The following is a 24,879-nucleotide window of genomic DNA, read 5'->3' on the forward strand; positions in this document are numbered from 1 at the left end:
AAAAAGAAGAAAAAAGATGGTAAATCCCCAAACCACACAGATGTTGCAGGTTTGCATATAAGGCAGCTTTCACCCCCAGCTGTGGAAACTGCATTGTACCTGTGACAAGTTTTGTACAGAATTAATGAACAGTGTGCAAAATATATCATGTCTTTGATAGTTGATGGACATGCTAATTACGCCTTATGTAGATTTTGCAGAAGCATGACCCAGTTTCATTCACACTTTCAATCTTCCAAAGACACATCRGCATTGCAGTTAACTACAGTGAATACAGCTTTTAATACTAACAGGTGCAAATACTGAAAGGATCTTGTGCAGTTACTTGAATGAAAATCTAATGCTTGCTTTTAAGGACCATATTTGCTGTTAGTGTACAGTCAATGTGGCCATGTACATCAGCACAAAGTACAGGTAAAAAGTAGCATCTGATGAGATATTTTATTTTAGCTTTGTACCATGTGAATGACTGACATGTGAGCAACAGCAAAAACAGGCTGGTAAGCCCTCTTATTTTCTAAAGTATCATACCTACATGCAGAAGAAATTCCAACAGGTCTAAGACATCTTAAAATCCTTCTTTATCCTAATTCTTATTTGACTAATCTGTGAAACACTAACTTGGATTTGCATACTTGTGCCTGGAGGAAACCACCACAGCCCACTGATAAAAGACTCATCAAATCTGGAGCTCCTCCAGCCCTACCCCTGTGCTTGGAGAGTCAGAAAAGATGGGTCACCTGTCTCTACAGCAGAGATATGAGTTCCCCAGGCAGTGGGRTGACTGTGAGAGGGACTTCCAAGGATTGGGAGTGTCCACAAACACGTCTGTGTCTGGTCCTTGGCCAAGAAACCCATCCTCGTGTAGCACTGAGAAAGCACTCGCCGGGCTGAGGACGCTTCCCCCTGGCCTTTGAGGAAGGGARAGCAGGAAAACTCCAGGGCTGGATGAAAACCCTCCTAATGATTCCTCAAAAGGAAACACTGTGGCTGGATAATACCTCCCTTGCAATATGCAATAATCCCTTCAGGATGTGCTGCTCTTTCCAAACCTGCTGCTACCAGGAGGAAAGAGGCTGGATTCTCCCTACCTCTACCCCTCCTGCAGCTGCAGAGCCTGGTGTCGTGCAACGGCAGTCCGGTTGCCTTGGGAACTTGCTGGACTTTTCCATGAGTGGATTTGGTCACTGATAGAGTAGAGACCAGTTCACTTTGTGTGCTCCCTGAGGCTTGCAAAAAGCGCCAACAAACAGCATTGCTGGCACAAGGTAGATGGCTGGAGTCTTCACCCAGGAGCAGAGGGATGAAGTGGGGAAGGGACCTGGACCTTCTTTGTTTGGTAGCAATGATCAGTTAGGTTAGCACCTATACGATACAGAGCATTAGTGAGAGCATCCAGGAGAGCATCCAAAGCACCCTACTATGCCAAAACAGATTAAGCACTCAGGCATTGTACTAATGGAGGCTAAAAGTGTGTATACAAAAGAGAAATAGCCTTACAGTTTAATATCCTCATTTAAATTCACTTAGTAGAACCCAAATTCTACTTCTGTGATGCTACTATTCTAGGAAAAAGCTGTCTCTATTTCCCAAAGTGAAATTAATAGTGGTTCAGATGAAAAGACTTATTTGTAGGCTTTGACAATGATTGGTTTCAACCCAATTCATGCCATTTTTTTTTTACTTAAGAAAATATGGATTGAATGATACATATTATTATACTCTTCCAGACTCTCAAAGCTTGAGTTTTCAAGTGCTGCTAAAATGTTAGTCATGTAGACAGCTTATAATGAAATCCAGGGAAATACATTCTGATGGAATTCCATTAGTGAAAAATGCGTATCCATCTGCCAATGGAGAATCATAACTATCAAAGGCTGTGAACACCTTTTGACAGATTGGGCAGTATTTTGTTTAGAACATGCCTTAAATCTGTCAATTCATCTCCTTTACTGTGACAGTCTAATAATAACCGAAAGACCTATGTGCTGAAGACAGAACTGACTTTTCATGCCTCTGGACAAAATGATATGGGCARTACCATGGGAACGGTAGGTGTTTTTGCACCGGAGCACATTTCAGACTCCAACTCTAATTGATCTAGGGGCAGAAAAGGCTGCCGCTCGTGGAGAAGCTCACTTATTTCTCTGCCTGACAAACTGACCTCTCTTTGTCTTTGACCAAACACTTGCTGGAAAGTAGCATGGAAACCACTTCATATTCAGTTAAGAGAGTGGGGAACACTTTTCAGAGTGAATGTTTTATTCATTGAATTTAGCTCCCTATTTTCTGGTGATGATTTCTCTGGTAAGAGGGTTTGATTTCTCTGTATATTTGCTGTTTGCAACTCWACCTGCTCATTCTGCTCATGTTATTCCAATCAGCTCCATCTTCTACCACTTGCTGTTCACATTTTCTCTGTAAGGATGGTTCCTAATTTCTTGTGGCATGATTTTCTTCTTCCTGATCAACTATCTGAAACTTCTGGAGAAAGTAGATAAACCAAAGCTTTCTAAGTAACCAAGTGAAGCCAAACAAAGAAAACATCCATACAAACGGATCCTTGTAACTGTTTTGCTGGGCTTTCTCTTCCTTGAAAGTTGCTGYGTGCTAGCAGATCACTGATATGGATGTGCGCAGCAAGCCAAGATCATCTGAGATATCAAAGCGACAGCGTGCCTTTTATCTGTACATATCTTGGTGAACAYGTTATTGCAGGGCTCAAGCAGCTCAGTCAAAGGAGTTGCTACAGCAGCTAAAGTTTCTCATGGCAATCACTTGACACRCAGGCAGTGACAAACTCTCCAATCAGTGAGACGCAGAGGTTTTTCCCTGTGCAGCAGAGATTCAGGGGTTGCTGCTTGCATAAGTGCAAAAGCATCAAGCAGAACCGAGCGCGGCGGAGAGTGGTCTGGCATTAATGAGAGCACTGTGGCGCAGCCCCAGGTGGATCCTGCCTAGCAGCAGGGGTGGGACAGGAACAGGGAGTGAAGCAGCTCATCAGTGTGATGAACAGGTGCAAGCCTCGTCCCCTCTGACACCGGCACATCCTGCTCTCCTCGCTATATATAGGCACATCTTACCCTGTGAATTTGCCAGGAAAACAAAGGTTGGGCTGGGATTTACAGCCACTCCGGGAAGAGAGTGGTGCCTCTGATACCACTTGGCCTCATACCTCTGAGCTGGCCGCGGATGTGCAGCATGAGATTTATACAGATCCCCRCTTGGCTCTTCTTTATGTTATTTGAGTAAAACAGCTTCTTTTCAAGTTCCTTAGTTTGACAGATGTTTCATGAGAGTTATTTTTAGCAAATTGCTTCTTACAGTAATATGCATTTTTATCATATCTCTCTCCTGATGAACTCCAACCACTTCAGAAGTATTAATGGAAAAATCTTGCAGAAAATGCTTGGAACAAGCAAATAGCGCTGGAGTCTCTGCTGGGCTGATGGGGAAACTGAGGCACAGAGCAGTTATGTGCTTTGTCCAAAGTCATACAGAACTCGGAAACAATCTCTTGACTCTCTAGTCCTCTGCAGTGGCCTCAAGACCAAGACAGATTTCAGCCTTGTCCTGTTTTGAGTGATAAGGAAAAAGCACTGCGTTGCTCTGTGTTCACTCCGAACTCAGGCAATTGCAGCACTTACTCCAGCACCGAACATTTTCTCCCTTTCCTGCATGAAACAATGTATTGCTTTTGGTTGCAAGGGCTGGACACGGCCCTTGATGGAGCAGACCAGAGACAGGCAATGCTGCTGGGAGACACATGGTGTTTCTTCATTATGTAGAGTAATACAGTTCGGCGGGTCCTGCTCAGCTGCCTGCTTCTGAAAGTGAGTGATGTAGCTGTGACAGAGCGTGAGTCCTCTGCACAAGACAATAAATCCTGCACATCAGCAGAGTTTATTAGCTCAGACAGCACTGCAATAACGCAGCTACATGGCTTTGAAGACCTGAGCCAGTCTTTCTACACTACATGTGTAGGGGCTGTTATAAGCTGAGGGGATCTGTGCGCCACGCTCCATTATGTGGTGCACACAAAGACCAAATGCTCCTTTCCAGATGCAAACAGTCTCAGCAACATCATGAGGAGGGAAATAACATCCAGAAATTGAAATGCAGAGACCAAAACAGTTCAAAGTACTTGCACTTGGCACAAGGTGCTGCACAGATTAGCTGAGTCCTCAGACCAATACAGCCTCGTCAGCTCAGAGCTGTGCTGAAGCATGGTGTCTCCGGGCTCAGATCTGGTACAGAGCCATGCTGATGCAGTGGTACTTGCTGCTTCCAGTTCTGGAAAACACGTGGTCTCTCAAGTGACAAAGTTTCTAAACCCCATCCTAAAGGTGGCAGCACCACCTCTAAAGACACTGCAGTGATTTCCTTCCCTCCCTAAGCTCAGGGAAGGCACATGTATGCAAGAATATGCTACCACAGACTGAGGTTCCTAAAACTAAACACATTCCTAAACTAAAACACATTCCTAAAACTATCATAGCATGTAATGTAATTGAATTAAAACTTTCTTTTCCACTGGGTACAAGCAACAGTGCCTTCCTCCCATTGTTTTTTTTTTCAGATGCTTTGAACTGGGAGTTACAATTCAAATTTAAGATCATTCTTGTTTAGTCAGCTGAACAGAGCATAACAAAGTTTTTTGTCTCAGGAGAAGAAAACTATCTTCACACTGTTTTTAAGCATGTTATTTAGAACAAAGATTGCAGGGCTTGATTCTGATCTTGCTTACACTGCTGTGAGACTGATGACAGTGGAATTGTACTGGTGCAAAAACCTACACTGGACCAGATGCTGATGCTGGCAGGATCCAGCATTTCTGAGTAGGACCCAATTCCTAAAGTAAAGAAGCAATCGAAAGCTTGGTCAGAACACAGGGTTTCCATTCAGAAGTCTAGACTGTTGTAGCTTGTTTCAGCAGCAGAAACTTGATGACATGGGTTTGTCCTGGACATGCATTCAGAGGGCAGTGACCCATTCACGCCATGCAATGTGTGTGAGAGGTGTTGGGCACAATTTCAGTGTAAGAGGCGACTGATGCCTTTTCAGAACTGCGAGATGCAACATATCCCTGGCATCCAGCAAGAGGCCTACTTGGATGAACGCTAACAGCACTTGCTTTCACCCCACATTTTCCTCCGTCAGGAGAACTGCTGCATCTTCGAAATGCCGAATCTCCTAGACCAGCTCCTCTATCTTTTCCTCTTAAAAGGAAATTGCTGTACAGTGTTCATTGACAGTATTTGCGAATACAATTCTCTGCTCCTCCACAGACTGGTTATACTGTGGGCACTACTTGCACCACATGCATGCTTCAACTTGGTAGCAGCAGAGAGACCAACAGTGAATGACGATAAATAGATCTCTAAGTATCCTACATTTCACCTACTACTTATTAGCAAAAGTTAATAGATATCTTCTGGAAGATAGCAGAAGCTCTCTAGGCATGGGCCATGGCCCATTTAGTTTGTTTAACTGTGGTAAACATGCTATCATCAGTATGATACCAGGTAAACAAAATCAGTCATGACAAAATCAGACAAAATATTCAATCAGTATGAAGACAAAAATGTCTTCAATCAGTATGGTAGACTTCTTGTCATGAACTTGGGAGCATAAGTCTTGGTAGCTTTTGGCACATTCAAATTGTAATCTGCAGTTGAGAACTGATTATTTTGTAGGCACTTGCCTTCAGAAATCTCTCTTATGGCAGCTATTGAAATGATAGCATCTCTGAAGAAGATCATCATCTGAGGGGTTGGTAAGTCGGTTCTACATCGTTTATCTCCAGCTGAACAAGGAAACAAAGTCTGTGACGTGCAGACTGAGGTCTTCCTGGCCAGAACTCCAATAAGCAGTGCAGGTTGCCTGGCTTGGTTTGTGAGCTGCCCCCACAGCTGTGTGCCCCCACAGCTCCCACTTAGTGAAAGCTCCTGGTCATATCCCTATTGCAAATATTTTTAAATACAAGAGTTAATTTTTCATTTTGATGGCTGAAGCAAGCACTGGAAAAATAGTTTGAGACTGAAGTAAAACAGAATGTTTATAGTCTCTTTTGAAAAATGATCTTCCTACTAATTCCTATTGTTCTGTTAAATATTTAAGCTAAATCAAAATATCTGATGAAATTTTGTGAGTTACTTAGGTACCTGGATAATCTTTCTACTGTGAGTTTTAAATGAGCCCGTTGCTGTAYGAGCAGTGGGACTAACGAAGCCTGGCGTTCAGTGAATGCGCCTTCTACACTGCCAGCGCACAGCGACCCATGTCCTTCACCAGGTCCCCATGACACCTCCACGGCAACACCCTGTTTCCTCTTAAACTCAAATACCTTCCATTTATGATACCTGTTTTTCTAATGTCCTCAGGTTCCCTCACATCCCCTGAGCTTCTCCATACCCCACGTTTTCCAAATGTCCCTCATGGCCTCTCTCCCACAGGTCCCTTGGCTTCTTCCCACTTTCCCTACATCCCTGTACACATGTATGCATTATATCCATACAGAAATACTTTCAATGCCTTCCATGAATGTACCTGAGTTTATCTAGCATGTCAGCCAGGCAAGAAACAGGCAGCACAGCACATCTGAAATCTGAGATTTGTGCTGACTAGTCCGCCAAGTGCTGTAAGCACCACGTCTTCTGGCTTCCCTTTAGCAGCATCACTAGTAAACACTCTCTCTTTCGTCTGGCCATTCATCTTCAGAGCCTCCCTAGGAGTTTGATGTTTTTAAGAAGACTGTTAGCCTTTTGTCAGACTTTGCTGAAATTGAACAATGGATTGAAAATTATTAGGGGAGGGGACTAGGGTGGATAAGCAATGTAATTTCATAAGGAAATTATCTGGAGAGGAAAATCAGATTTTTGTGCTTTAAAATAYCAAAGTGAAATGTGCCAATATAAAAGCATTTTTATAACTAAAACTAAGCATTAAATTCAACCACCACCCAAAGATTTTATTTCTTGAAATGATGTTCTTYGCTAAATTTACAGTTTATCAGAAAACCTTTCCAAATTGAGTCTATTTTGGTCTGAGGCTAGCTGGTATACATAGTGCTATATGGAGTCAATGAGACATTGTTGAAAATAAAATCAGAATTCTGAAATGTGTTCATTATCTTCAGATTAAGACTTTGAAAGCATTCTTCTATTTCTTTAAGGACAGAAAAACACAAAGGTCATAAATTGCACGCTTGTTACCAGCTCTGAAAGAATGTAAATTTAACTCCAGCACTTGGATATGTTGCAAATCTGAATAGGAAACCATAGTTCCTTTACTTATGTTATTCAGAAGTGTAGTACAGTGTGCAAGTGCATCCACTGTCCCTATAGCGCCAATGTTGTTTTGCCTGTTGTATTTTTAAAGGCAATATTACTAATGTTGTCCTGGAAGGATGGGAGAGCCAGCTCCTTATTGCTGTATGGGATAAATTCTTTCTTTATATGAGAATATAAATTTAGAATTGGCATCAGATTATACAAATGGGAGAGTGAAGCACAGAAGGAGGACTATTTTTATCTTAAAYACCTCAATATGTTCTTTGGGATTGGTATCAAATCTGTCACTAGAAAATGGCAGACAAAGCAAAAGCMTAATCACTGCAGACTGAATTCCTTGGAAACACAGAGAAAGGTGTGTCAGATACTGGGTTAAATCGCTTTACTAATTCWGCAGGATCCAGATACTGGGGAGTGGGAATGCAAAGAAATGGCTGTACTTCCCCAGGCAGGTTCAAGTCTTCTTAAGTTAACTTTTGGCTGTACCGCATACTCCTGCCAAAACACATCAGCTCTGTCATGGTGCATGCATACAGCACCCATCTCCATCACGCGCCTGATCTACAAGTATTACCAGGAGGCAGCAGCTGACATTCTTCAAAAGAGACCTCTAGGAGCTTCACTTTTTAGGTGACTGATATTTGATACTGACAACCTGATTTTCAGAGAGCTGAGTGACATGTTTAGGCCAATTCCTTGTAACTTGTAGGTATTCAGCAGTTCTGGAAATAGGTAATCTCAGGCTAGGAGTCCAATGATGAAAGTATCCCAAGTTACGTATATTCTCCATTCATGTCTGAGACTTCCTAGTGAGCATGTTTGCAAGTATAGGGTTAAGGTATATGTATTTTTGTTATTGGCATCTGTCTGCTATCTGCTGGGCAGAACCTAGGTTTTTTTACATGCTTTGGCCATCATCCTCTGGATTCAGTTTTCAATCGGTTTTCATCAAATATGGGCTATACCTGAACTGATGGTGTAGAAATGAAAGTACTAAGTGCCTCAAACTGTCAAAGCTAAGCAATTCACAAATTCCTCTCTTAGAAAAAAGGTATAAAACATTGACTGTACTGGACAGGTGATGAATTGCTGCATTCTTTGCCTGTTAAAAAAATTGAATTGGTCAATGCAGAGGGCTTTGGTTTGAGTGATAACTTTAACAACCCATTTATATTTATTATATGATAACATTCAACTCCTCTTCCCGAGCAGACTAAGAATGACAATATCATTTATAATGCTTCTACTGTTACAATTTAGAAAGTAATACTAGGCATATATTAAAAACAGAGAAATTCCCTTTCCTTTTTATTTTTTRATATGCTTAAAGGGATGAAACACAGACGCTAAGAAAGGAGAGGGGAGTGAGGCAGAGAAGGGAAGGAAGAAAAGGAAACCACAGTGGGAATGAAGTACAGTCCAGGAAACATGATGGGAAGGGCAAATTGAACATTACTGTTACTGTTATTGTTATTGTTATTGTTATTATTATTATTATTATTATTATTATTAATACCTGATCTGAAAGAAGTTGTACTTTCTCTCTCCACAACTTTTTTCAATGAGAGCCTCAGTTCATGTCAGAAGACAACCTAACTATAGACCTGGACAAACACAGATAATGATTATTGTGATCTCAACATTATGCAGAACTCTAGCAAATATTCTGAAGAATAATGGGGCAAAACAATGTGGATTTACCAGGGATAGATAATGCTGGGCTAACCTAACTGGTATTAAATGAATCTCCAGAAGTTTAAAAAAGGATGGCTGTGGCTGTCTGCCWTAGTGGGGGACTGAGCTCACTGGCCGCCAAGAGCTCCCCCCATGCTGACCCCATTTCCCTGTCWTGATACCTGTCACTGGGATTTCTGTGCTCTGAAGAATTCTGCGTAATGCTGATACCTCTAAAGGCAGGGAAAATAGAGATGATATTTGTTGCTATTATTTAGCATTCATTTTGCAATGAAGTGAACCATGTGCCTGTTGAATATGGTGCTGTTCTGGATTTGCAGGGTCTTACATGACTCAGTATTATTAAAAGATATATGTACAKAGGTACACACTTAAAAGCTTGTAAGACCACACTGAAGAAGGCAYCTTGTGCAGAGATAAGCATAGCAGCTGAAAGGATGGCACTGTTACAAGCCTGTGTGGTTATAGTTATAGACATAAAACAAGGATTGAGTGGAAAGGGAAGGAATATGAAGAAGCCACTAACACTTTCTGCAGAACCAACAGGACTAAGACCTGTTCTCCTGCTGGAACTAACAGCACCATGGACCTTCATTTTTTCTTCACTAAATCAGATTGAGTCTTTGCCTAGAAACAGAGAGAATTAGTCCCTCCCAAAGCAGATATCCTAAAAGGACCACAGAAACCCAAGCATTGGGTTTTTGACTTTGTCCTTGCATTAGCTCCAGGTTGTCCAGAGGTTTCCTGGCTCTTCTTTCAAAGTCMGTTTTCACAGTACAGAGGGCAATTGTCAATATTGTCCTGCCCAACAAAAGTTTCATGAGACTGACAGTGGGTAAGCACATAAATCTCTAACTATCTGCAAGGAAAGCAATGGAAGAGCACAGAAAAGCAATGAAAGAGCTTCAGATGGGCTTATGGAAGAAGGCCATCTTGGCCAGTCCTTTGACATCTTGGCCAATTCTTTGTGATCTTGGAATCAGGAACTTACACACAAAATTACTGTTAAATGTGAAGTTCAATCTACAGCACTTGGCAATTTTTAGAGCTTTTTATTCTATATTTGGTCTCTGAGTACAACTTTACTATCTGTAATCTGTGTGAACTGGTTGATAGAGGAACAGACACAGCCTCAGATGCCAGTTTTTTGCTGGWGTTTAAATGACTGATCAGTGTATAAAACTCCTGATTTTCTGGCATCACTGCAAACATATAATCATATCACAGAGGCCTTTTAGAAATTTATGTAGATGAGCTTGTCAGTCCTCTTTGGGAAGACAGCAGGGCTTACCTGGTTACCTTACCTTAGTTAACTGGAAAGATTTATTGTAGTTAATAACGTCATCTTTGCCCATATGGAGTAAGAATTAACATCTACAAAGCAGTAGGGAGAATTCCCATAAAACTGAGGCAGAACAATGGAGGGTAGTTTTGCTCTTTAGATAGCTGCTATCTCTGCTTGGAAGTGCTGAGGCCATGTGCCAGTTAATTCTCAGGTGGTTTTCAGCTATCATTCAAGATTCTACAATTAGATGCTGCAGGTTAATTCTGAAAGGGTGCAGAAATGCAGCCTTGAAACTACTACAAATTTTTATTTTCCCAAGGAAATCTCCATAACCACTTGGCTTTGCTTCTTTCTATGCTGCCAAATCCAGCATTTCCATYAAGGATGTAAGTCAGTTCTGTGTTTTTGTGGCTGTACTAAGTATGACATTTTTATACTTTGCCAATATGATTTCTATACTTAACCTTCAATTAACCCTTTGACATTGTTTTCTTCTCCCTAACATCTGAAATGCACTGAAAGATTCTTAATACACTGCAGTGTTCTCTAGTAGACCAATATTTGTCTCCCTTAGGTATATGATGCCTGATCTTTATTGCTTTATCAGAGTTTTAATTGCAAGTGGTCAGCTAGTTGTTATTGTCAAGGTTAAAACAGATCTTCAAAGGAAATGTGAAACTATTTGATACACATCAAACATTAAAACACCTGAAAAATGTTTTGTGAAACTCTGTAAGAACTCAAAACTCATGCAAAAATGTGTATGAATTGCTATAATGGACTCAATTTACTTTTACCCACTAAAATTCTCATTGATTTCACAGGATGAAAAAACCAATGCATAATCAAGTCCAACATGCTCAGTGGAAAAGCTTTGAGGATTTGGGTTCAATAAACTACTTAAAAATGAAAGGAATAGTAGTAAACATTTTCTATAAAATGAATCCATTTCACCTATGCCAATCCAATTTCATTTCTGAGTGTACTCTTTTGGAAGAAAGCATTTAATAACTTAACTATTGTACGCTGAACAAATTCTAGATGCACCCAAATTAGCAGGCATTTGCATAAAACTGCTCTTTTTCTCAATTCTTATTTAGTGTGTATATATCTTTCATAACATATATTGATATGGTAGATATGTAAAGAACACAGATAAACTATTGCTGCTGTATTCAGGAAGCAAGAAAGTATTTACTTCTAAACTTCATTTCCAGGAGCAATACTGGTGGATTTACTCAATATTTCAAGATGAGTAGACTTTACGGTGGCAGTAAGGTCTTACGGTAAGGTCATTAGATCTTACGGTGGGTGTTCAGGGTCAGGGTCAGTAGGGTCTATTCATTCTGCAAAGATCTGTCTTTATTGCCCAGACTGTGCAATGTGGAGTGGTAGCCTGTGAAACCTTTGAAACAGTGGGGAAGGAAAGCAAACAAAGGCACCAAAAAGACTGTAAGTGCTTTAAGGTGAAAGCGCATGAATGACTTCACGCAATGACGTCCTCATGGCAGCTCATTATGACCCTGTATTTTTAGATACACAAAACTAAGGTGAAGGTGCTTCATAACATCAAATGTCTAATGGTGTTGTAAATATCTTTAGTCAAATAGCATTACAAGTAAGCCTCTGTTTGCAATTTTATCATGTTTATGGAGGACATTTCATACTAAACATTTTTGAAGTAGAAGCGTAAAAAATTTCTAACATCTGAAGTGCTTGCATGCTAAATGCCTGAACGGATAAGCATAATAACATAGACCACATGCTGTGAGCAGTTACTTGTATCATTTAAAAACATGAATTAAGAAACAAAACCCTCTAGCTGCAAGGAGTATACAAAACCTAGCCAGAATGTCTCTGGATTATATTTTCACTTGTTATCTACTGTGTTTCTTTTCAATGGATGAAGTTAGGAGCCACCTATAGCATAACTGACTGCAATATTCCTCACCACTATCACGTTTCTATTTGCTCTTCCACTGCTGTAGTCTGGTGTCATATCATAGAATCATAGACTCAGTAAGGTTGGAAGGGACCTCTGGAGATCATCTAGTCCAACCTCCCTGCTTAGCAGGGTCACCTAGAGCATGTTAGACCGGGTTGCATCCAGGCAGGATATCAGGTAAAACTGTACAGATAAGGCAAAGTGGATAGACAAAGACCCTGGCAGCCAAGAGAAAAAGCCTAACTTTCAGTCTCAGCAGCTCTTGGGGCTACTAGGATCACCCCAGGGGCCCAGGAGCTAAAATATGGGGTTGTCCTCATCTGGGCCTGTCCCAGGGCCAGGCATCCCAGGAATCTAGGGAGAGGTGTGTAGAAATGGCAAACTGGGGTCTGACACACTTGTCACACGGGAGGAGTTTCACACAGAAGATTAGAGACACAGAATAAAGTCCCTACCAACTCTGAATGCAGTTCAAAAATAACAGTAATAGCTTCAAGATTCTAGAATAAAGCAATATAAAAATGACTGGTTAAATAGAATAAAACTATACTGCGAACACAAAAAGGATCAACTTTTGCTTGTTACTGTGGTAAGCTGTTTTAGACATTATCTGTGATAGAAACCAGAACAAACCAGATTTTTCACATACCTCATCAGCTATGACTTACATGACTCTTTGAGTGTAATCTTGGAAAATAAGGCCATTTGGCCTTTTTTTTTATTTTTTTTTTATTTTTTTTTTTATTTGGAATTCATGATAGGTCCTTTATTCTAAAGTTAATGACAACATCCTTTGTCATTATGCCCATACAGGGAGAGGTTACCTGCATTTTTATTCAGATGTTTTGTCTGCAGATAGAAAATGATCCTGGTTTTATGAAACTGCTGAAAAAGCATCAAAACAAATTCACAGTGGAAATGAGATAATGAAACTAATGACATTTTAACTCATGGGACAGATTTCCTATAAAACAACTAGAATTTGTTTCAAATTTTTGAATTATTTCAGAACAATGCAGCCTGTACTTTTAGCTGACTTTGCTCCTCCCAGATGATCATTTTGTCTYGTCCTTTTTGCAAGCCACTGGTCAGCAAGCAGAGATAGTAGACTACTTGTCCATTCACTACTYGTTCAAATTGAGCGTTTGCTGATTTCCAAAGTAGTGAAGTTGATTATTTTGGTACTTATTACCAATGTTTCATGAGCACACATTTTTAGGGATCCACGTACATAGGACAATTCCAGCTCTGTGAGCTTTCTCTATGCAAGGAGAAGGTAGTTAGTTAGGACTGGTGTGAACGTAYGGACAGCCCAGGCAGCTATCTAATGCAGCGGTCTACTCTGGACAGCAGAAAGGTCCTCAMAGATCAGCAGTTTCCAGTCACAGTCTAGATTATTGACACAAACTTGCTTTCATTGTCTGGTCTGCATTAATACATTGCCCTAAAGCATATATGCAAGAATGGCTGCRTCGTGAATGCATCCTCATCTCTGCTTCTCCTCCTGAAAATGTGGTTGCTGAAAATGTGTGTGTGAATAGCCCCGCCTGGCATGAAATATGTGGCTGCTGACACCCTTTGAATGTCCATGTATTGTGAAATATTGCTGATTTTTGTCCAGACCTCAAAATATCATTTTAAATGCAACTGCTAGTGATGGCGCAGTCAGACTTGCTGCCTTCTAGCACAGTAAATACTGTGCTGCTTGTAACAGGCCATAGACTTTGTGTTAAGCAAACAACACAGGCCCCCAGACCTGGTAGGCTTTCTCTGAGCTTGTCTTTGCCTGCCTGGAGACTTGCTTTAGCCTCTAGCAGCACTTGCCTAATCACCCAGTGACTGTTACCTACTTTGTTTTATTTTAGCTTAGCCTTGTACAATTCTGTAATGTAACACCTACTTTTATACCTACTTTTACTATTAATARTAGTAACAAAGTTATTCTGTGTAGAATGAACTATCTATGACCTTGGAATAAAATGTTGCATAGAGGAACAAAGGCAGGGCATGATTGCAGAGGTCTACAAAGGCACACGATGATACCAGAGATCCCAGGGCTACAAACAACTCACCAATGGTCAATTACTGGTTATCAAAGGATTGCAATTCCAGTGACTGGAAACTCAGTTTTAGGGGTAACAAAGAGAAAAAAGAACAAGCACCCAACATTTGCAAGACACACCATGCATAATATATTTGGGTGTATAATGGCAAGCAAGTGAAGAAAAGGCAAGGTGTAGACTGTACTAGCAACTTATAAATGACCCCCAAGTGGTTTCTGGATGGAAGAGGAAGCAACTACCTGCATGAATATCTTATTCCTCCCACAAAACGGAGGTGGTTCGGGATGCTGGTGGCACCCCATACACCCTCCCCGGCCAGTAAGGCTGAAATCTTTGGCCACAGGACCCAGAAGGGCAGTAGAAATCATCATTCCATAACACCAGAGAAAGGGGTAGATACTGGACAGTTTGTGTAYATATCACCTTAGCTGCATGTAATCTGAACCCATAAATGTTAGTATCAGTGTAACTGGACTAATAATTCTTTAATTAGACTGTTAAGACTTTAATGAGGCCAAATTCTTGGCTTTGCATATATAGTTTGTTCTTTTTGCCATAAAAAAGATCTTGGGCAAAACAAACTGGTGGAAATTCCAAAACCTACTCTGTAACTTGGATGCAAAAAATTTGTAACAGACTCTATACCAGATATTTCTTTTTTTTTTTTCAATGTACCTGCACTTTTCTTCTATTCCTACATGTACATAGTAAATTAATATCAATCACTGTTATTCTTTAAAGAATTCAGAATTTAAAATATGCATCTTCAAAACTAATGTATATTCCTTTGGGCATAGTAGARCAAGTGCAGCTATTTTTTGTGCTGACATAGCTCCATTAATTTGAAATAAGGTTTTGCATTCTGCCCTTTGTGTTGAATTTCATTGATGCTGGTGTGAAAAATACATATGTATTAGAAATTTTAAGTGGATTCTGAACACAGAGTTTGAGGCCATAGAAAAAAATGACTGTAAACCAAGCACTATTGCTTCAGCTATTCTCTTTGGCCTCAACTCACTAAAAACATTGGATATTAAGTTCCTCATTGTCCCTAATGTCACGGGAGCACTAAGATGGAAAAATAATTTCTTTAACAGTGCTATTAACAGCAAGTGGGATGTAGGTTTCTATGAGATAGAAAGCAGTTCACGATGTTTTTCCTTCATTAATCAGTAGGGAACTATGACTATTCATGGCATCCAATTTCTTCAGTTAAGTAATTAATGCATATGCTTAGGACTGATTTTGCTTTCTCATTATAGAAAGTAGAGTTGGAAAAGAAGTGTTGGATCAGCTGATATATCAGTCAGCACTAGTGCAAGACTGACCTTTATTTAGCAGGGTATTTTAATCAACTTTAGACTTCTAGTTTTGATGCCTCATTTGCCKCCCCTTAAGAATATCATCATCTAATGCAATGATAAAGTAGTTTCCTTCTAAAATACTTTATTATAGATTTAGTTTCAGGATATATGCTTTCAATAATTATACCACCACCGCCTAGCTTTTCAACTCTACCTTCCAGTGCTGAATGTCAACATACTTTATGCACAAAGTTAGTCTCATTTTCCTTTGACTGAAAGACAGAGAAGTGGAGAAATCAGATGATATATCCAAGGCCAGTAACAACCAGGAACTGAACTCAAGTATTTTAAATACTGCTCCAGGGCTTTTGTCTTACTGTCCTGTAACACAGGTAGAAAAATCTAAGTAGTTTTTTCTCTGCTTCTAACATACTCATAAGCGCAAAAATAGATACTTCCAAATGGAAGGATCTGAAGTCCACAGTGAAGGAGCTGGGTGAAACGACTTCAGGTCTTCCCATTTTCTTTTCCTAAGTTTCTACTGAAACATCCAAAATACTTTGATATTCTGCCTGCCCTGGTTTGAGGAGATTCAATCCTCAAGCTCCGATCTTCAACAACAGTGTCCTATATGACATGCTATAGCTTGTTGTGGAGCAGGTGGCCTAAAAAATCCTCTAGTTGGAGATCTTCTGCTTTGTAAGACAAATTCAATACACAGTGGGCCAAGGAGTGTATGACACTAAGACACTGCAAAGAGTACTGGATTCGGATCCGGTGATTTTTTTATATAGATCTTAGATACAAGTCTGTATCTTGGGAACATAGATCCTACAGCAGTGCTATGAGAATCCTCCTCATGGAGAGATAAGTTTCCTCTGATGTTTGTCACAATGAAATCCCTGTTTTCGCTTTATATTTTCTCTTCTTTATATTATCTCATTTATACAGTTGAAAACACAGGCAAATTTCTGTCTTGCTAAAGATGAAAATTTTGGCCCCAAACTCCAAAAGTTATTAAAAATCTGTTTATTTGGCTTCTGTTTGCAGGTTAAGAGTTATGTTATTATTTGTATCTAACATTTTCATAAGAACTTTTATATGAAATAGATCTTGTACCACTTGTCTACTGTCCTTGTAGTCAGAGCTCCTTGTAGCTCATTGTGGGGGGTGATACGTGATGAAAAATCATTGCAATTAAGCAAAGAAATTGACAACTGRATCTAATTGCAGTGATGATATGATAGATGAGCCATTTTTTGGTTGCAGCTGAAAGAGAACATGTGAGCTCTTCACAGTCGTGACAAAACTTTGTTTTTGGCTGACAAGGCAGAGAATCATGTTTTGAGGCTATAAATTAGGGCCAGGAATTCCCAACCTGGAACTTACAGCTAGGAGCTTCAAAGAACAGCCTGATTTTACCTTTGGAAAGCAGGGTATCTAAATATTTCTCCTTTGAGCCACCACTAACGTTTTGACGTAGTTCCAGCTTTCTCTGGCCAGCTGCAATCTGGCAAGCACACGTGGCAGCTTGTCTGTAGCAGTTAATGCCAGAAAACTCCCCCATGAGTTGTGGACATTTTCCTTCTTAAATGGAAATTCAACTGGCAAGCTGGTTCTGAGTTCAAAGTCACCTGAAGTGCTTTGAATACGGAGCCACAGAGAAGCAGCAAGAGGCCGAAGTGAAGACCTGCGGATCACTCTTGAACCTTTTTGAAAGGAAGAGTGGAAGGAGACAAGCAGATGTAAAGAGAGATATCAAAGAAAGGGAACAACATAACAGCAACACTACCTTTCATTTTTGTTAGGAAAGYATATGCTAACTAAAAGGAAAAGGTGCATATACTCACTCGTTGTGTATCAGGAGGTGTGAGGGAGTACAAAACTTTAAAAAAGGGTTAAATCATAATTTTCCTGTATAGAGAATGGCAGCAGAAATCATGTGGGTAACATATTCTTGTTTACAGAGGATGATTCTCTTGCCAATGGTGCACAAATCTCCATTCGAGAATCTTTTTTCCTTTGACTGCTTTGTCACTGAGAAGCAACTTCTCCTTAGTTCTGCCTTCAAGCATGTTTATTCTGCAGTGACTGCAGCTCATGTACCTTAAACAACCCAGGTCAGGGAGAATAATGAGGGTACAAACGCCAACAAACTGAAAAAGCGCTCAGCTGGGCATCCTGCACTGAGTTCTCTGCAGTCTGGCTATGGGGAGCAAATTTAGTGTAGTTTGAGTCTGTGTAAGTTGCAATCATTGCAGGTAGAYGAATCCTTCAACTCTCTCATCCTTTTATCTATTTCATCCCCAGGCTTGCAACTCCAAGAAACTTCTAGTGTAAATCGCTTATCTGTGACCATCTGGTCCCAAAAGATGAGTCAAATGTTAAACATGTATGCTTTGTGAAGCTGTTTCATCCATTAGAAAAGATACAGCTGTCGACAAAGAAAGTGCATCACGTACCTGGTCTGGCTGATATTACTAGGAGAGTTTCTTCTGAATGCTCATATATTTACAACTCGTAATATAGACTGTATTACCACCTTCTACCACAAAAGCAATTGCCTTGAACTCTCAATTTCTTTTGGAAACATCTCATTTAATCCCTTCACCCTTTGGCCAGAACGTTAATTTTCTATCATTAAGGCATTATGGTTCAAAATGTTAAATTATGTTGTTGCATATTAAGGTTTAGGCCTGATGTTGGCGGCTCATTCAAAATGGTGTTGATGAAGCTTAAGGCTACGATGAATTCTGACAATTTTTGTTATCACCCTAAATGCCATTAGTTTAATAGCATGCAGGCCTTTTTGTCATTACTATTAGTTTCTACGAATTAAAGCCAACTAGGCAATACTGTTCTCTCCCCTCTTTTTGCTAATAGCATAAATATAATGTGCAAGTCTTTTTAGAAATGTCTCTTTCCTTTAAAAGGCAGTTTTAAAAATGAAAATGGAACAGACTGTTTAGCAAAATTTGCATGATTAGRAAATTGCATTAAGTAGACTATACCTTGAAAAAAGTCTGCTCAGCTTGTCTTATACTTCTCAGATGTGACACTACCATGGTAGTTTTCTCTCTAACCTAAGCAAATAAAAAATGAGTAAAGACTATTTTTATCCAGTAGTAAAAAGTGGAACTTTCTTGTATGGCAAAAATAAGTCTGTCTTCTCCTAAGAATAATTTAAAAAGTTCCTTATCTATAAGCATTCATTAACCTATGTAAATATACAGAACCATAGTATTCAAAGGCACAGAACAGGTGGAAAATTCAGCTTGTTCTTCTGACATTTTCTCACTTCCTACCATCTGGTTGCATTTTGTATACTTTCAAGTGTTTACCTGTCACTGTGTTCAGAAACAGATGTGGCAGGAGGTGCTCGCACAGGCTCTCAGCACCGTCACCACAGATGCACATTATGSAGACCACAGAAGCTGATCTGCAAGGACTCCTCAGGTCAGAGTTATCACCTGATTACAAGCAGCTGTGCAGCTGTCAAGCATGGACTATAGCAATTCTTTTTTTTTTTTTGAAGATTTTTCCACATAAATGAAGACTATTATTACTCTTATACTTAATTTACAGTCTCTTCCCCTCTGCTGAGCAACTGCATAACACTATTTACATACATGGGGCATACCCTTTGCAGCAAGGGAAGAGCAGATGGGGCACGAGGAGGTTCCTCTCTCATAAAGTCCCTCTGCTGATCCAGCCTGTCTAGCCATGGTGCACAGTTCCTCAAGGGAAAGGATGACAAACTGCTCAGAATATTTCTATCTGTGCTGTCCCCTGAGTGTCATCAGTGACAGCCTGTAGGCCAAATTTGCCCATTAGCTGCATGGTGTAGATTCAGAACCACACTGCTGGACTCGGGGTACTGCCTGGTCAGGGAGCCAACCTGAAATGCCCAAGGGTAGCAGAGAGGGGAAGGACCTCCAGCACATGCAGTTCTTCAGCTTGCTCTCTAGAGCAGCTATGCCATGAGTGCAGGTTGCCCCCCAGATGCCCTTCCCAAAAGCCACAATAGACCTCCACGAATGTTTGTTAAGTCAATAACTTGCTTATCACCCTCTCACAGGGTATCCAGGCCTGCGACTACAGGACATCATTACCAACAAAGGTGTCCCAGGGTTCCCAGGCAATGGGCAGCCCCTCACAAGGGCTCCTCTGACCATCCATCCAAGTCTTCTACCCCTTGGAGGACAGCAGCAGCTCAAGGACTYCTCAAAAAGGGATGCTCCTAACCCAGCCCAGCTAATCCAGAAGCCTGAGCCAGCATAAGCCTTGCATCTGTAGGTGAGGAGGGGAAAGCAGGAACTGGAGGTTGTGTAGTAACCAACGCTGCTTCTAACCCATCCCCGTATTGTGACGGCTTTGATTTCATACTGAGAACAGTATCTGGTAAGACCTGTATGTGTGTTTACATTCTTAGYCTTATTTTCAGTGTATTTGGGAGTGATATTTAGTGATATTTGCACATTTCATATTTGGCGCCCCAGCTGTTTCCGAGAGATGCACAGGTACTTTGCATGTGGACTAGGAGGTGAATGCTGGTGATTTTTTTCTCCAGAGTCACTTTATCTGAAAGGGGCTAAAGAGATGTAGGCAAAGGGGTAAGAGTGAAAGCCCTCTGACACATGCAGTGCGTGGCGGGGCAGCGACAAGAGGGTGCTTGGAGCTAACTAAGGAACAAGCCTAGCCCCAATCTTCTGTTAGCTTCCTCCCTATGGCATAAGTAATCAGCACCTTCTCTAAGCACAGGCCACAAACTGGCAGCCTGAGCCTGGAGCCAGTGACTACCAAGACTGCAAAACCTGCATAGCAACCCCAGGGATATGAACCCCAAATTCTTTCAACCAATCAGATCACTTCCTCCTCCTAAACACCAYGGGCAGCATCCATAACCAAACAACTGCTGGCTGCAAAAATGCCTGTGTGCTGCCTACACATTCCTGTGCAGCTTTTTGGATAGGACACACAGCCTGGGCTACCAGGGCTGCACCGCGCAGCCTGTTCTGCCAGCGTGGGGGACAAGGAACCACAGCTCGCCTTGTGCAGAGATCACTGGTGGGATTAATTGCTTGTGCTTTGGGATCACAGTAGGATTTGCTCAGGCAAATGGCCCGCTGCGCAGGCAGGCTTTCTTGGCTTGCAAAAGGCCAGAAGATGGATTGATCTCTGGCCAGGGATTTTGGGAGTCCACAGAAACCGAGGGGGTGGCATTGGCCTTCTCCTGGCACAGAGGTGTCAGCCCATAGCCCCATGCATGCTGGCAGGACTGGTGTGCCTGTGGGGATGTTGGCAGAAGCAATGCTGCCAGGCAGGACCTGCCCACTGGGAAATGCAGAGCTGCTCTGCCTGCTSGCACCGATATCTTCTGCATCTCCAAACAGTGGCCAGGTGCCTCTCAACCCYCACTCCTTGGCTCTCCTGTGATGCCTCTGGCAGCCACAGCAGCAACCCAAACTGGTGGGGAAATACCAGAAAGTGGCAGGAGRGTTTAGATTTGCCCTGTCTTTGTAAGGTAGATGATTTCTGTGAAGAGGGAGGAGAAGACATCCTTTTTTCAGAAGGCAAGTTGTGTTTTTTCCCTTTTATCTGAAGGACTATTTAAAAAGTAGTTGATAATAGACTTGACTGTGGACGGAGGTCCCTTTCTGTTGAATTCTGGTTTACTTTGAACCTGATATTGTGCCACATTTCTGGGGTTATTCCAAAGAAAATGAGAAGTGACAAGCCTTCAGAAGATATTTGTGCCACAAGGTGCCAAAGTGGATGAGGGCCTTTGATGTAAGATATAACTAGCTGTAGGGTTCATGRGACCTGGATGGCACACGATACTAATGCAGCAAGCCCTTGTGGCATAGCTGTGACTGCTTTTCTAATAGGTATTCTAATTTTCAAATGTAGATGAATCTTACCTTCATAGGAAAGGGCCACAGTGACAGTCCTGGAAAATGTTGCCCTTAATTTCCCACTGAATAGATGTACACAGGCAATTGCAAGCAACATACACTTTCCTTAATTCACAACATGAATAGGTTCCAACCAAGTTTACAACTGTGTGTGAAGTTCAATCTTCAGGTCCATTTATTTTTAGCTTTAGTATACTGACTGTCTGCAATTCATCAAGCAGGTAACAGTGTGCTGGYGTTTTCAGATTTATGAATAACGGCCCTTGTAGAGCAGGACTGAGACCAGCTATTATACAGCATAGGCTGCCAAATAGTTTTGGACTTCCTAAAATCAACTTATCATAGAATCATAAAATGGTAAGGTTGGAAGGGACCTCTGGAGATCATCTAGTCCAACCCTCAGCATAGTCCATGCAGGGACTGAACTCGCAACCTTAGCTTTAGCAGCACCACGCTCTAACCATCTGAGCTAAACCTGCCCCAATAAAGGTGGTGAATGAGCCAAATGCAGAATCCTGCACTACAAGACCTGTGTCTCCTGGTGAAATTGGTAGGAGATCAGTTTAATACAGATGAAAGAAAGTAAGAAACAGTCAATAGTGAGCCTCAGGACCTCRCTGCCACGGGACATTGTGCAAGCTGACTGTATCAGCTGGTTCAGAAGGCATTAGACAGATTCAGGGACAACAGGTCCATTAAAAAATCCAAGCAAGGATATACCCTCTATGATGTCTATCACAGCAAATACAAGAGTTGTGAATGCTGGGGRAGAACCAGGGGAAGGGACTGCACAAATTGGCCAGGCTTGCACACGTTCCCCAACTAGCTTCTCTCCTCTCACAACTGGCTGATAAACCGCTAGTCTGAGCCAGTAGGGCATTTCTTACATTTTTATGTTCTTTGTCTAGATTAGTGTTTTATTCCCAAATCATGGTATGAATATTCAGTTATTAATCTGTCCCAGATTCATGTGAACTAACTAATTAGCTCAAAGCAACACAATAAAACAAGAGACCGAATTTCTTTGTCTCCGCCTCTAGTTCTTGTTTTCAGTCCACTGGTGGCTCACTATAAAGTCTGTCCTCTTACATAGCTCGTTACTGGTCTCTCAAGCCAAGCACTTCCTCCTTGCTGGCAATTGTGCTAATGTGTATCGTAGAATCTTATATTACAGCCATTCGTATTACAAYGCAAAATCCTAAAGGAACCAACCAAACAAATCTCGTATGGGGTATGGAATAAGATGAAGATAGTGAAAATTAAATGCTAATGAAATAATGTACRAGGGGATAACACAAGAACATCCTAGCTACAATTTAAAGAAACATTCAGGATCGGTCATGCTAGTTCTTTCATAGTGTAGTTAATGTGGTAATTCCAAACTTTCTTAAATTTTGGAGATTGAAAAGTGTAGCTTCCTCTGTCCCTCTTGCACTTTCCTCTTCCCCCGCAAATTAGAAAGCAAGTCAGCATGCTCGTACATATAAAATAAAATGAAACAGATCATTGTTTTTAAGCATTTGCCATTGAGACCACCCCATAATAGTGTTTCTAAAGCAGTCCTACCTTTGTTTTCCAACTTGAGTTCCTCTGCTAGCAAGCTGTCTTGTCTGTTGCCAAGCACAAATGCCAGAAAYGAGAGGATCAGGGCATCCAAGATTCCAATAATAGCCAGGATATACGCCCAGCGGACTGAGCAAGCCCCCAGCGTGTACTTGTCTGTCTTTTCACCACACATCCGTTTTACCTCATCTGAATCCCAGCCATCAGGAAAAATCATACAACCCAGGACGAGACAGGCAGCTTGGAGAAAAAAAGAAAAGGAGAACAATGGGATAATGAGACCAACTTTCTTTTTTTGTCAGAACCTACAGATTTATCATTAAAGCAACACACTTTTTCATCCTGAACTTCAAAGCCAGATGACTTAAAAACAACTCACACAATTACATGCTGTGATCAAATATTCAATATAAAAAATCTAGGAAGCAACATCAACTTGGCACCTCATTTTCTTTTAAAAAAAGATATATCCTGAATCTCTGGCCAATTTTTGTACCAGTACAATCAAATTTTCTCAGTGAGATAGATTTCCTCACTGTAATATGAAAGACTTACACAAAACTAAAGAAGAAAAATGATTAATAAATTGACTATTCAGAGGAAACATTTGATTACTGTCAAATGGTCAGTGCTGATAAACTGGAGAAAAATAGGGGGAAAAAATCTAACTATCCTTCCTGGTAGAATTTAAGTGCTTGTAACACATATAGGTAATAGCAATTTTTTTTTTCTTGCAAGTTGTCAGTACCACTTTAATTGAAATATGTTTTATGCATAAGGTTTGCACTCTTCAAAAACACAAGTAATGACATTGTTCTGCAAGGAAAAATAAGCTGTCAATATTGCTGCCAGCTTCTGATCTGGTTTACTTTAGGAATCAACACATGATATCTCAAATACGCAGAAGTGTTTATCCTGTTAACACCAACAAAAAAGAAGATTCAATTTTCATGGACCTAGCCAGCATTCAACACTGAAACACCTCCTATGGTTGGGGTAGCTGTGCTGAGGGCAAAGGAAAAGGAGGGGTGTTCAGGTGCTCATTCACCATGGGTGCCAGGCTGGGTGACAAAGCCCCTCCAGTAAAAGGCTAAACTTAATTTCTTAGGAGCAGCAATTTGCTTTAACCCTTGGTTCCCAAGAACATCACTCCTGTTGTGGGGCAGCAGACAGGGCTCAGGCCACTGTGACGCTGGCCGAGCAGACAAAATGGAGTTACTCTGCATCATTTTTCAGAAGAGATGTGCTCTGTCACCTGGGGCGGCATTGACCTCCCACTGCTGAAGAGCAGCCGCTGGCCAAGGTGGCTGCCCCAGCTGGGTCTCCTCGCATCCCCAGATGGGGCAGCATTGGTGGACTAGGCCAGAGCACATGCAGCCCCATTGGTGCCCAGCCCATCCACACCTTGGGCAGGACATGGCACTTGGGCACGTGCTAAGAGACTTCCAGCTTTGCCCTTCTCTGAAGTTTCGTCATGGCCTCTACCTGTGTGTCCTACCAGCTTAGAGAGGAGGTGTATTTTGATGTGAGCTATGGACCAATGTCTTGTAGTTATTGAAAAGCAGCTTCTTTGGAAATTATCTGCCTCTCTTCCAATGAGACTATGTGCCTTGTGGTGGGAGGTATGGTGAAAGAAGAGCAGCACAAGAGCTTCTGCTCAAGAAAGATGTACCTCAGAGGTGGTACTATTTCACTGCAGAGAAAAGACAAACCCTACTCTGAATCTTCACTAGCATAGGCTCTCCTCACTGAGTCACTAGCTGAGAAAACTTATAGGGCTGGACTGAGCGTAGCTCTAAACATAAAACTCATGTGGC

The 24,879-nt window shown here is 41.2% G+C and overlaps 1 protein-coding gene across 1 annotated transcript in view; it reads right to left on the bottom strand.

Annotated features, from left to right (window-relative positions):
• Nucleotides 1-24,879, bottom strand: part of LHFPL3 (LHFPL tetraspan subfamily member 3) — a 274,888-nt gene that overhangs the window by 61,417 nt on the left and 188,592 nt on the right. Inside the window, exon 2 of the mRNA XM_085298297.1 lies at nucleotides 23,066-23,302. Within this exon, the coding sequence (XP_085154423.1) occupies nucleotides 23,066-23,302 (237 nt within the window). The remainder of the gene's footprint in view (nucleotides 1-23,065; nucleotides 23,303-24,879) is intronic.

Source organism: Rhea americana, unplaced genomic scaffold (genome assembly GCF_003343005.1).
Source record: "Rhea americana isolate MKP2758 unplaced genomic scaffold, rheAme1 scaffold_1, whole genome shotgun sequence".
NCBI lineage: Eukaryota > Metazoa > Chordata > Aves > Rheiformes > Rheidae > Rhea > Rhea americana.